This window comes from Rosa rugosa, chromosome 1, assembly GCF_958449725.1.
Source record: "Rosa rugosa chromosome 1, drRosRugo1.1, whole genome shotgun sequence".
Classification (NCBI taxonomy): domain Eukaryota; kingdom Viridiplantae; phylum Streptophyta; class Magnoliopsida; order Rosales; family Rosaceae; genus Rosa; species Rosa rugosa.
The window spans coordinates 4,653,002-4,665,334 of NC_084820.1; the positions used below are offsets into that span (position 1 = coordinate 4,653,002).

Consider the following 12,333-nt stretch of genomic DNA (forward strand, 5'->3'; position numbering starts at 1 on the left):
CTTGTAAAGAAAGAAAGTGACAGAGAGATAATAAGTTAATAACACAGAAGAAGTCATTTTTCCAAAAAACCCAACAAAAAAAAAAAGGACTGTCATTAGAAAGAGAAACCAAAGTTTCACGTTCAGTTTTGAATTAGAGACGTTAAAAATGATGAATCAACGTCGACTATAACCCCAAAGCAGACTCAAAGCAGACTCCCCATTCATTAGAAAGAGAATATCACCAACATTTCGTGATCCGCTGCCGAACTTATTCCAAGTCAATAAACATTCTCAATATTTAATATGTCTTGAAGAAGACTTGAACCTCCACGCTTTTTAGCACTAGATTTTGAGTCTCGCGTGCCTACCATTTCACCACCAAGGCATCTTGAAAGTGAATCGTATTCCATGAATATGATATCTATCCAGTGCATAAGGGGGGAGAGATCTAAAAAATCTTTTGCCTAAAATTCTTGTTTGCCTATTTATACCCCTCAATGAATATTCTCTTTATAGTGTTTGGTTTATGAATAGTTGAATACAATATTTTGTTTGCCTATTTATACCCCCCTCAATGAATATTCTCTTTATAGTGTTTGGTTTATGAATAGTTGAATACAATATTTTATTACCTTAGCGTAATGTTCTAATAAGTATTTTTGTTATTTACTTTAGCATTCGGTGATACTCTTCATTTTGTTTCAATTTTTTATTGAAGTTTTATGAAGTATCATAATAAAAGATTTAATATTACAATTAAAAATTAAGAATATTAATTATAATAAATGGATCAGACTGGTGAATTTTGTTATTACAAAACGGATTCAGATTTAAGTCGATATGCTCCAAACCCTATTTGCTCTAAAAGATATGAAGTACCCTAGAATATTAGGTTCTGCTAGATGTATAGGCTTAGGGGATGAGCATGAGCTCCAGACAATTGTAGTCATCAATCCCAGAACAAGAATGTGTACAAAGATTTTGGAAGAAGCTAGAGGCATTACCTGGCTTTGTGGTGGGAGGATCATATGCATTTGGCTATGAAGAAGACAAAATGGAGTACACCATAGTGAAGATATTCACTATCATTCTTTAACAAAGTGATATACACTCTACTTCCTCCTTTTCCAGATATCTTCTGTCACAAGTCCTCCCCCTACAAGTGCTGAAGTGCAGGTGTCAAGCACATCTCCCTCCATAAGTGAACTAGCACCAACCATGATTAAATGTGAAGACGAAGAGGTGATTGAAGACATTCCTGTGATTGAAGTCACTTGATCTGTCAGAAGTCCTACACCTGCAAGTGCTGAAGTGCATGTGTCAAACGTGCAAACATCTCCCTCCAATGAAACACCCTGCAGCCACCATAATTGAATGGAAAGATCGACCTTCACTCTCTGTTTGAAGAGATATGGGCACGACTTGCAAAGAGGGAATTATCTGCATGCTTCTTGGTCTCAAGAGAGTGGTATCAGAAGATTACCCATGAAGCTTTTCTCAACAGATGGAGGATGAAACATGCACTTTCCTTATTTCCAGACTCAAACTGTGTTGACCAAAGCTGTTGGATCCTACAATGAATACATTTGTTGACATGCATCACAGTAAGGAAAGCTAATAACTTTCAACCTGAAAAACTGAGGCCCTCGAGGCAAAAAGATGTTAGCTTCGGTGTGATGCATCAGGTTGTCGATGGGAAGGCCGGAAGCTATATGAAGAACTTATGATATGCTACCCCCAAGAAGGTATATAGAGCAGAGCTTTGGAGGTTAGACATTGATGAAAGTAAGTTTAATAGAAAAAAAAAAAAAAAGGAACAAAAGAAATCACTTGACAGGCAATGTATATTTTCGGACAAAAAAAAAACTTATATTTTGATATTAAAATTATATACTATTCCAAAAATGCCTCAATAGAATTGCATCTCCATCTAAGTAGTTTCCAATGAAACTCTTTTTGCATTTACGGATGAAACTTTTTGGAAAAAGATTATGGCACAATGTGGTTCATTTGACAAACAAGGTCTATTCTTGGACAAAAAAAAAGTTATATTTTGATATTAGAATTATATACTATTCCAAAAATGCCTTAATAGAATTGCATCTCTATCTAAGCAGTTACCGATGAAGCTTTTGTTGCCTCTGAAAATCACCTCGGCCTAGATAGCCGAGAGATCAAGGAACAAACGTCCTTCTTGGTGAGTAGATTGCGGGGCGTGCCAGCACACGGCCAGAAGGCCAAGTGTGCAATTGTAGTTGTAGTAGATGTAGTGCGCGTGTTCTGACTTCGTCGAGCGACTGAAAGCCGAGGAAGGAACAATCTCGGCTGAGGGTTCGATGCCTTGGAGACAAGGACTTTCGGGTTGTTCAATGGATGGGTCACAAATAGTGATTAGTAACCGAGCAATTACGTTAAACTACTCCTAGTGCAAGAAACAAACACGATAGTAAAAGAGTAAGGAAGTAAACTCTAAATTAAGTGCAGAAAGGTAAAGAGCAATGAAGTAAATCACAGGAAAGTAAATAGCGATAAAGTAAAGAGAGGAAAAAGAAAATAGTAAATGGCTTGAAGAATAAAATTATCAACTATTATCAAAAAGTAACAAGGGAAACAATTGAAATATCGATACTAGATTACAAGAAAAACGAAGGGAAATGACTTGAACTAGTAGAGCCAACAACTAAAGAATTGAAAAGACAATGAAATTAATCTGGAGCTAAGAAAAATAAAAGGAAACCCATGATGGAGTTTTGACTGGAGATGTGTGTGTGTCTTGATATGTCGATTGGTTCTTTATATAGAGGCTGAAGTGGTTGAGTCCTTCCATGTAGCTGTCTTTACTTCAATCCAATTGATGCCCCTATTTAATTGATGCATTAGAATACTTCAACAACTAGAAGTGTGGTTCTGATGTGACAAGTGGCATGTCAATTATCATGCATCAACCTTTCAACGTCTTGTAATATTATACATGATTAATCAACATTGATCAATTAGTTAATTAGCACTGCACCACGTCCTTGCTGAAGAGTCCTAACTAATCCATGAAGCCAAAGTCCTTTATCTTCCATATCTCTCTCTCTCTTTGCTTGGATATGTATATACCACCCTAGCCGATTCTAACCCAAACTCCTAGATTATTGCTTGGAGTTATCACATACGAGAGGAAACTTCTAACATGCTTCTTCTAACTCTTCAGATAAAGATGTTGATAATTAGAAGATTTTTAATAATTATTAGAAATCTCCCTCCCACTGCTATGACGTCTTGATGAAATAGAGGTTAATAAACCGGGTGTAAACAGCTTTTTTTTTGCATTTACAAATGAAGCTTTCTTGAAAAGGGTTATGGTACATTCAAGTGTTTTTGTGGCTTATCTGAGGAGTCCTAACTCAATAGAATTGCATCTCTATCTAAGCAGTTATCGATGAAGCTCTTTTTGCATTTACGGTTGAAGCTTTTTTGAAAAGATTTATGGCACATTCCAATGTTCATGTTGTTTATCTGGAAACTACCAACCGAATGACCATGGATGATGAAAACTTTATTGTTGAAGATGGTGTACTGGAAGAACCAATGACATTCCAGTGTAATAGGCTCCTCAGGTGGGCTCATAAGTGCAGAGTAGCTGATAGTAAGACTATTCAAATCTCAAAACTGAATTATGTAGGAAGACAGTTGCAAAAGATCATGATAGAGCCTCAGATGATGGAGCAATTCTTTTGGGAGATTCATTTGCTTTTAGATATAATTAAGAAGACAAAGAACACAAGATAGCTAGTAAGATTATACAGCAACAGCCCAGTGCCCAGAGAATGAAAACTTTACCACTTTATGCAATTATCTTTTCGCTGAAAGGCACAAACTAGAGAACGAAAGAGTTTCCTAACTTTAGTATAAACATTGTGTTGACTCATACGGCTCTTTGCAGCCGAGTAAAAAAAAAATTGTTACTTTTGGGCTGAACACAATACACATCTTCCTCCACGCCAAATAAAACAATTGGCTACACAAAACTCAATTGATGCATGATAAAATATACACACACACATATATATATATAGCTACTTTTTACAAATGAAAAGATGCGTAACCTTCATCAACGTTTTCATTGTAACTTTTGATGTTTCACCTCTTCTATTTGACTATCATCACTTTTGATGACGGATACTATAGTACAATTACTCTGCTCTCATTGGAACTTGTCTACTTGAAAAAAAAAATGAACGAAAGAAATCATTTGACAAACAAGATATATTTTAGGACGAAAAAAGGGAGGTATATTTTGATATGAGAATCATATAATTTTGCAAAATGCAACTAGAATTGCAAAATGCCTCACTAGAATTGCATTTCCATCCCCAACTTGCAACAAGCAAAGAAGACATAATTGTCAAAATACCACATGAACTTGTTTACATCCCCAACTTGCAACGTAGAAATTAACCTCCTGAACTTGACTCCATTGAATGTAACTATTTCCATCTAAATGTGAGATGTGTGCCCTGCACATGAGGGGTTTTATAGTTATTTTATAATAATAATTGTTTTATAAAAAATATATTTAGTAAGATGAACAAAAATTTAGAGTGGATTAGTGGATTTCAAGTGAATTTAGGTGTTGGGAACATCCTTGATGCTGAGGCTTGGGGTCTGTACTTTGGACTTAAAATGGCTGCATGCTTGCACATCTCTCAACTTGAGGTTGAGTCTGATTCTGCAGTGTTGGTGCAGCTGGTTCAGAGTGCTGATATTGACAATCATCCTCTTGGTTCTCTTCTGACTGGTTGCCTAAATCTCATGAACAACATGGGGGATGCTCATATTAGGCATATTTTCAGAGAGTGCAACATGACTGCAGACGCCTTGGCCAAAGATAGTATTAACCATGAGCTTGGTTTCATTACTCTTGATGACACTCTCATTCATACTGCTCAACCTTACCTGGATGACATAGCCTCTGTGTCTAGAGCAAGAAGAAGTGCTTACTCCAGTTCTTAGTCTGTTTGTTTTTTGTGTTTGGGCCTAGCGTTTGTAACCAAAAAAAAATAATTTAGAGTGGAGATTTATGGCTTTCCACTTAATTATTAACACACACATTGTGCAATTTTTTATAAATAAATTACAATATATTTTCCCAATAAGAAGAAAAGTTAAAAAAATTATCAAATTGATGTTATCTTTCACCAGTAATTACTAATTTAATTAACAAATGGAGTTGGGAGTTGGGATAATTTATTATGAATTACAACATCAATCTAATTATGTGCTAATTTTAATATTATTCTTCTTGTTGGGATAATATAATGTAATTTAATAAAAATGCGAAATAAGTTGATTAATAAGTAGGTGGATCCATAATCTCTACTTTAAAAAACTATTTTTTATTTAATACATACATATTTAAAAAATAATAATAAGCAATATAAAATGACTATATTACCCCTCATATGTATGGCACATGTAAAATTAAAAGGGTGTAAATAATTTTGCATTTGGATATTTAACGTAGAGAGTGTAAATCGACAATTTTTACCAAATTCAGGAGGTAAATTTTCACAATTGAAAGTTTAAGGTGTAAACTCAGGATTATTGTCAAGTTTAGAGAGTATTTTGGCAGTTATGCCAACAAAGAATAAAGGCTATAAACAACAGAGATGCTTAATGCTTCTCTTCTCTCTCGCAAAACAGATGACAAGAAAAATGTAGCTTTAGTGACCATATAATGCATTGGTCAGCCACAGCATCAGAGATACATACTAAAACCAAAACAGGAAACAATCATCTCATTTCCCCATCTAAAATTTGTGTAGACACCTCTGCTGGATGCTAAGTTGATGTTTGTCCTAGTCTTATGCTTCAACTTCTGATTTCGCACCCTCAACTGTCTCCCCAAGAGTGAACCGAACAAACCTTCTAACTTTTATGTTTTCCCCAAGAGCAGCAATCGTCTGCTTCACCAGATCCTTCACCAATATACTATCATCTTTGATAAAAGGTTGCTCCAACAAAGCAAGCTCCCCAAGCCTCTTTGAGATCCTTCCCTCCACGATTCTCTCCCTGATGTTTTCAGGTTTTGACAGAAGGTCCTCCCTCTGCATCTCAAGCTCTTTTTCCTTCTTTACAGTACTCTCTGGAATATCTTCGACGGATACAAATTGCACCTGTGGGCAGGCCGCAACTTGCATCGCCAGGTCATCAACCAACTCCTTGAATTTTTCACTTCTACCAACAAAATCAGTCTCGGAGTTTACTTCAATCAGAACTCCAATGCGAGCGTCATGAATATAAGATCCTATCCTGCCTTCAGCAGCAAGCCGGCTGGATTTCTTTTCAGCAGAAGAAAGACCTTTCTTTCTGAGGTACTCTTGTGCCTTCTCTATATCCCCTCCAGTTTCTGAGAGAGCTTTCTTGCAGTCCATCATTCCCGCTCCAGTTTCTTCCCTTAGTTGTTTAACCAAAGCAGCTGAGATAGCTACAGTTGGTGCCCTGCAACAGGTGTTGAATATAGGTCACATTCACAAAATGTACATAAAGAATTGGTAGCATGCATACATGTTAAACACATGAACATGGAAAGAAATCGCTTACTTCTGAACTGTTTCCTTTGCTTCAACTGCAGCAGGCTGTTCTTTCCCTGCTATGGGCACCTTTTTTGCTGCAGTTTGAGCAGCCACTTCAGCTGCAAAATCCTGACTCCGTTTTTCCAAGCCTTCTCCCAGATTGAAACGCACAAACCTCTTGACTTTTATGTTTTCCCCAATGGTTGCAATGGTTTGCTTCACCCAGTCCTTCACCACCACCTTATCATTCTTGATGTAGGGCTGCTCAAGCAATGCCAGCTCCTCGAGCCTCTTCCTGATCCTCCCGTCAACAATCTTTGATCTAATCTGCTCTGGCTTTGACAAAAGATCTTCTTTCTGCATCTCAATCTCTCTTTCCTTGTTTATAAACTCTTCAGGAACGTCTTCTGTAGTAACATACTGTACTTGAGGGCATGCAGCTGCTTGCATAGCCAGATCATCAACCAGCTCCTTGAAAATGTCACCCCGGGAAACAAAATCTGTCTCACAGTTTACCTCCAGCAAGATACCAATCCTGCTATCGTGAATGTATGAACCTATTCTCCCTTCAGCAGTGGCTCTGCTGGCTTTCTTGTCTGCACTTGCTAAGCCTTTCTTTCTAAGGAACTCCTGGGCTTTGACAATGTCTCCTCCAGACTCTAACAAAGCCTTTTTGCAGTCCATCATTCCAGCTCCTGACTCTTCACGGAGCTGTTTTACAAGAGCTGGTGATATAGTTGCTGTAATCCAAAACATATAAAATTAGAGGCAGATGCAATTGACTAATACGACTTACTATCTATTACTTGACAGAAAAATTCCACACTTAAGATAGGTATCTACCAAGGATTTTATCCATGCTCACCACCAGCAACATCATTCATCATGAGATTGAACATTGTGGTAACACAGCACAATAATTGTTTCAAAGTTAAATAAAGATCTACGAAGCAGCAATTCTCTGTAGCATGAAACTACTTACCATGTCTGGAGTGTCGGTGTGGGTAAACATATATACAGAGAAGTCCAATCAACACATGCAGAACCATGCATTCCTTCTATTCTAAGTTTTCCTAAATCCTAAATATTAAGTCTAGATCCTCATACTTCAGCAGTCAATTTTAATCGCCTAAAAAACAGTTTATGTGTCACTGCAGATTATATTAAGAACATCATGCCCGAGTTTTTAGGTCATCAGTATTTACCTGATTTGATGCCTAACTTTTTGAAATGCATTATATTCAGCAAAATGACCAAGCAAAATAACCTTTAGTCACCTCAAAAGTGATTAGGTTGGAGGTTGGCTTTGTGGCTCATTATATAATGGAAATTGATGAGCAAGATCTTTTATAATATATCTTCAATACAACAAAAGCAAACTTTCAGCATATTGTAATTGGGTCTTTGGTCACTAAGTGCATATGATATGCAAAAATTAGGTGTTTCATATTTTTTGTTACCATCTTGGACTCACAGATGTTTCTGGAATTCTCTTGAATGCAATATTACAGACAACTCTTGAATTTAAAAAAATGGGGAAAAAACAAAACAAAAAAAACCTTGTTATGAACCTTTTGTCTCTTGAGGAGAAGCAAGATCTGTTTGTACATCTGAGCTGGTGAGACTCCCACTTGTATTAGGAGCTGGTTGCACTTCCTCATCTTCAGTTAGTGGAGCTGAAGGACTTTCACTCTCTGAAGTAGGTGGTTCTATTTGAGGTGGATCTTTTGCTACTGTGTCGTCTACTTTACTCTCTATAACCTCTTCAGTTGCTGTAATATCTGATGGCAATGCTTGATTAGCTATTTCACTAGACGAATCTGGATTTGAATCATTTTCCACACCATCAGTTGACGGAGACTCCTGAATTGTAGAATCTGTGGTAGATATACTTTCTTCAGGAACCAAGATTTCGGAACTCATCTCTTCTTTTTGTATGGCTTGGACTGCACCATCTATAGTTTCTAGAATTTCTGTTGAACTAGAAACGATGGTTTCCTGGTCTTCTTTGCTTGACGTATCATCTATTCCACTGGCTCCCACATCAACCACCTCTAAAGGAGCACCATCATTTTCAAAACTTTCGTCCACGGCAGAAGAGACACCAAGACTTTGCTCATCACTACTTACTTGTTTGTCCAGCACTTCATGAATATTGGACTCATTCTCAGTTTCATTAACCTTCTGTGTTGATTCTTCTGTACTCTTTGGATTTACAGTTTCTTTAGTTGCTTTCTCTACTTTCTCTCTTTCGTCCAAAAATGCAGCAATATCCTTGTTTTGGCGAAAAGCCAGGAGAAATGGGTTTGTTGCTGTGTGGATGACTCCTTGAGTGATCTGGGACTCTGACTTCTGAATATCTTCTTCTTTCTTCATTGTCAAGGTTACTTGTCCTCTACTAATACGCAACACACGGACATTAACTTCCTGGCCAACCTCCATAGAGGTCTCCCCCATAATGCTTGCAAATCCTTCATCAGCTTCCTCAGACTGAGGCAAGAAACCTTCTTCCCCCTCAGGAAGAGATATAAAAGCACCAGCCCTCACCAAATTCTTCACCGTGCCCACTAAGTCCTGCCCCTTAGCAAACTTTGAACTTTTTCTCCCCTCGTTTTTCCTCTCTCCTTTCTTTGGACCACCTCTCCTATCAGATCCACCCCTATCACTACTGGAAGCATCTTTGCCTTCACGCATAGTGAGAGATATCCGCTTAGTCTCCATATTGGCTTCAACTAATGTCACCTTCACCTCTTGCCCAACAGAAACAACACTTCCTACATCTTTTACATAAGTATCACTCAGCTGTGAAACATGTACCAGGCCATCTGTGAAAGCTCCAAAATCAATGAAAGCACCAAATGGCTGGATTGATCTCACTTTCCCTGTAAAAGTTGCGCCAGGAACCAGCTCCTCATTCTTAACAGGTGACATCTCACTTTGCCTACTAGTTCTTGCACGCCTTGCCTGAGATGGACTGGAACTTGCGTCAGAGTTGGAGGATTTTTCACTAGTTTCAGCTGCATCGGAGGATTTATCCAAAGCTTCAGTTGAAGCTTCTGCAACGGGTGAGTCTGGTTGCTCCACTGCTACGTCAGTCCCTGTGGCAGATACTACATAGGTTCTAGATCTATGATGTACAGGGCATTTGTTGTTGTATAATGGAAACAATCTAATAGAGGTCGAAAAAGGTAAAAGAAAACTGTGGGGGGATAGAGTATGTCTAGCGGATTTCCTAGAAAAATTGAATTTGGTTAAAGAATTGGTCTTTCTTGAGGTAAAGGCAGTTCCAGGAAATACTGAGACATTGCTTATAGAATATGGAACTACAGGCGTCATATTGAATGGAGTTGTAGGAGTTAATTCTGCTGTTAACACAAGCACTTCATCCCTCGCTCACCTGCAGTGGACATCAAAATGATGATTCAGAGAGGGAATATCATCCTGGAGCAAACAGAACTGCATCATATCGAACAAAAATGATATTCAATTGGAGCTTATGTTCATGAAGACATGAAAATTTTGATTCATTACATGCACCTTGTTCACCTAAGTCATAGAACTCCTTGCACCTGGTATTCAAAATTATCAATACCAGCAATTCATGATAATATAACCTCTCCATGGTTTCATCCATTATAAACTATAATCACTCACCTTATCCCCTTGCTCGTATAGTTTCAAAAACCCGCCGAGCCAAAAAAAACACATGTGCCCACAATCACTCACTTACACTTGCATCCTGAGCATATGCTGGTCAATCAAAAATCAGATTCTCACAGTAATGTGCAAAACTAGAACAACTTATGTTTTCCAAATGAATCATACTAAGCACTGCAGAAGCCCCAACCCAATACCTCAAACTCAAACAATCATCAAAATTTCCACCATGAAACAAAATCAGCATTCAAACTACACTTACAGACACTACAAAACTCAAAATAAAGCAAACAACTACAAAAAGAATCAAGCAAAGTACAAAAACAACAAACAAAGAAACAGAGAACCCAGTTCCACTATCCAAAAACACCATAATCAGAAACCCATTACTGCAAACTTATCCAAACCCACAAAGCAGCTGAAATTCAGAGAACCCAGTAAGCACATGAAGTCAAAGTTTGTACCTTTAACCAAAAATTGAGCCAACTAAACTTTCAAAATGTGTTCTTTAGAGAATCCCAGAGAGTCTATGAGTGAGTGAAGCTCATATATTTGGTTCTGGGGAGTGGTTATTACTGGTAAGGAGAGGAAAATGAAAGGTGGGGCTTTAAATCCTTATCTTTCTGCCACTGTCTGCTTCCAATCCATTATCCAATTCCTCGGTGAGCTTCTCCGATTTCAATTGGGCTATTCTGGGCCCATGTGGATAGTCTCACAACCTTGTTCAGCAGCCCACATTTGTAGCATTGGGTTGAAAGTTGAAACTGTATAAAAGATCTTTGCTCAGTGCACCCAGCATTTAGATCTTTGGTCCAGTTCTTCAATTCCATATCATTGGGCACGTACAATTTCGTACAAAATTTTGTAGAATGATAATGGCATTCCAGTCTCACATTAGCATTTTATTTTTAGTGATTTACAAGGGGTAAAAATTTAGTCCGTGTCAAAATCACACATCTGAATGATAAGGCTCTTATGAGAGGGGTAATTAGCACAAACTCGCTACTTCATTTTTTTTATTTTTTTTGTAAGTAAACGAAAGATTTTAGAGAAATTTTATTCACACACCTCTAAATACTAAATACACATCCCTTTTTTCACACACCCAACATAGTTAAATTACCAAAAGAGATATTTATATTAACAATAAAGAAACATAGTTGGAATTAAGAAATATATGCCGTTTTTTTTTTTTTTCCAAGTCTACCGCAGATGGACATCATGAATTTGATTCTCAATAATTTAGCATGCATGGAATCGATATCAATCTAGTTTCAAAAATGTATTAACTGTCCAAATGATATGGACAAACAAGAGCAAGTGAAAACCGTTGAAAAATTCTTCAATAACTCTTGTGATGTATTGTTTTGTTTCGCTCCAATTTCATCATCAGTAGTTCACAAATCTCAACAATTGGCATATGAATATTGTCTTGGTCAAGTACTCAATGACAAGCAATTCCCCATTGGCATTTGAGTATGTTCAACCCAACAAGTGAAAAGCAATTAAAACATTTTTTGGGTGTCATTGTATTAACTTTAGTGATGACCATGTGATTTACCGAAACTCTCACATTGAGCCATTGAGGAATTGATGCTGAGTCTTCTAGTGTAATATGTCATTCTTTGGGTCTCGTTTTTTTTTTTTTTTTCAATTGCAGCAATGCAATAGGTAGTCTCTTACCATATATTTATCTCAATTTATTTCAGCAAAAAAAAAACAAGGATATGTATTTAATGAAAAGATATTGTGTATTGTGAATGGAGAGAAATTTTTCTATCCTACAGGAAGTTTGGGGTTGTGTTTCTAGTAAAATATTAAAATAAAAAAGTTAATAGGTTGTGTATTAAGTAAGAAATGTGTATCTATCATTTAGCAATGTGTGAATAAAATTTCTCAAGATTTTATTAATAGTCGCAGGTGAGAAAGGCACGTTAAAGAGCCCCTAGACAATGAGGAATCAAGTACCATTACATTTATAACATCCAACGCTCACTTATTCAAGGGATCTAACAAACTAAAAACTTATCCTACAAAAAGATGACTTTGCACGAAAGCTTTCTTTGCCAATGCGCTCATTTGCAATGCACCAGAAGTTTTTTTTTTTTTTTTTCTCTATAAGGAAAAAGAA

At 37.1% G+C, this 12,333-nt stretch overlaps 1 protein-coding gene across 3 annotated transcripts; it reads right to left on the reverse strand.

The window, feature by feature from the left end:
- Positions 1-5,627: 5,627 nt before the first annotated feature.
- LOC133711729 (polyprotein of EF-Ts, chloroplastic) lies at positions 5,628-10,825 on the reverse strand. 3 transcript variants are annotated; one of them, XM_062137834.1, is made up of 5 exons: positions 10,667-10,813; positions 10,200-10,295; positions 8,117-9,942; positions 6,574-7,285; positions 5,628-6,471 (listed from the first exon to the last, which is right to left on the reverse strand). In XM_062137834.1, the coding sequence occupies exons 3-5, from the start codon at positions 9,879-9,881 to the stop codon at positions 5,835-5,837; spliced, it is 3,114 nt and encodes a 1,037-aa protein (XP_061993818.1). In that variant the 5' UTR covers positions 9,882-9,942; positions 10,200-10,295; positions 10,667-10,813; the 3' UTR covers positions 5,628-5,834. The 3 variants fall into 3 exon arrangements, with proteins under 3 accessions (XP_061993818.1, XP_061993822.1, XP_061993812.1); XM_062137838.1 differs by having other exon boundaries at positions 10,200-10,284; positions 10,667-10,803; XM_062137828.1 differs by lacking the exon at positions 10,200-10,295 and having other exon boundaries at positions 10,667-10,825.
- Positions 10,826-12,333: the final 1,508 nt, after the last annotated feature.

Excerpts from the sequence above, each read along its gene's own strand:
- LOC133711729 (XM_062137828.1), bottom strand. The coding sequence starts at position 9,881 with ATGACGCCTGTAGTTCCATATTCTATAAGCAATGTCTCAGTATTTCCT. Across the intron at positions 7,286-8,116 it reads TTCTCCTCAAGAGACAAAAG|CAACTATATCACCAGCTCTT; the intron begins GTTCATAACAAG and ends TTTGGATTACAG. Across the intron at positions 6,472-6,573 it reads GCAAAGGAAACAGTTCAGAA|GGCACCAACTGTAGCTATCT; the intron begins GTAAGCGATTTC and ends CACCTGTTGCAG.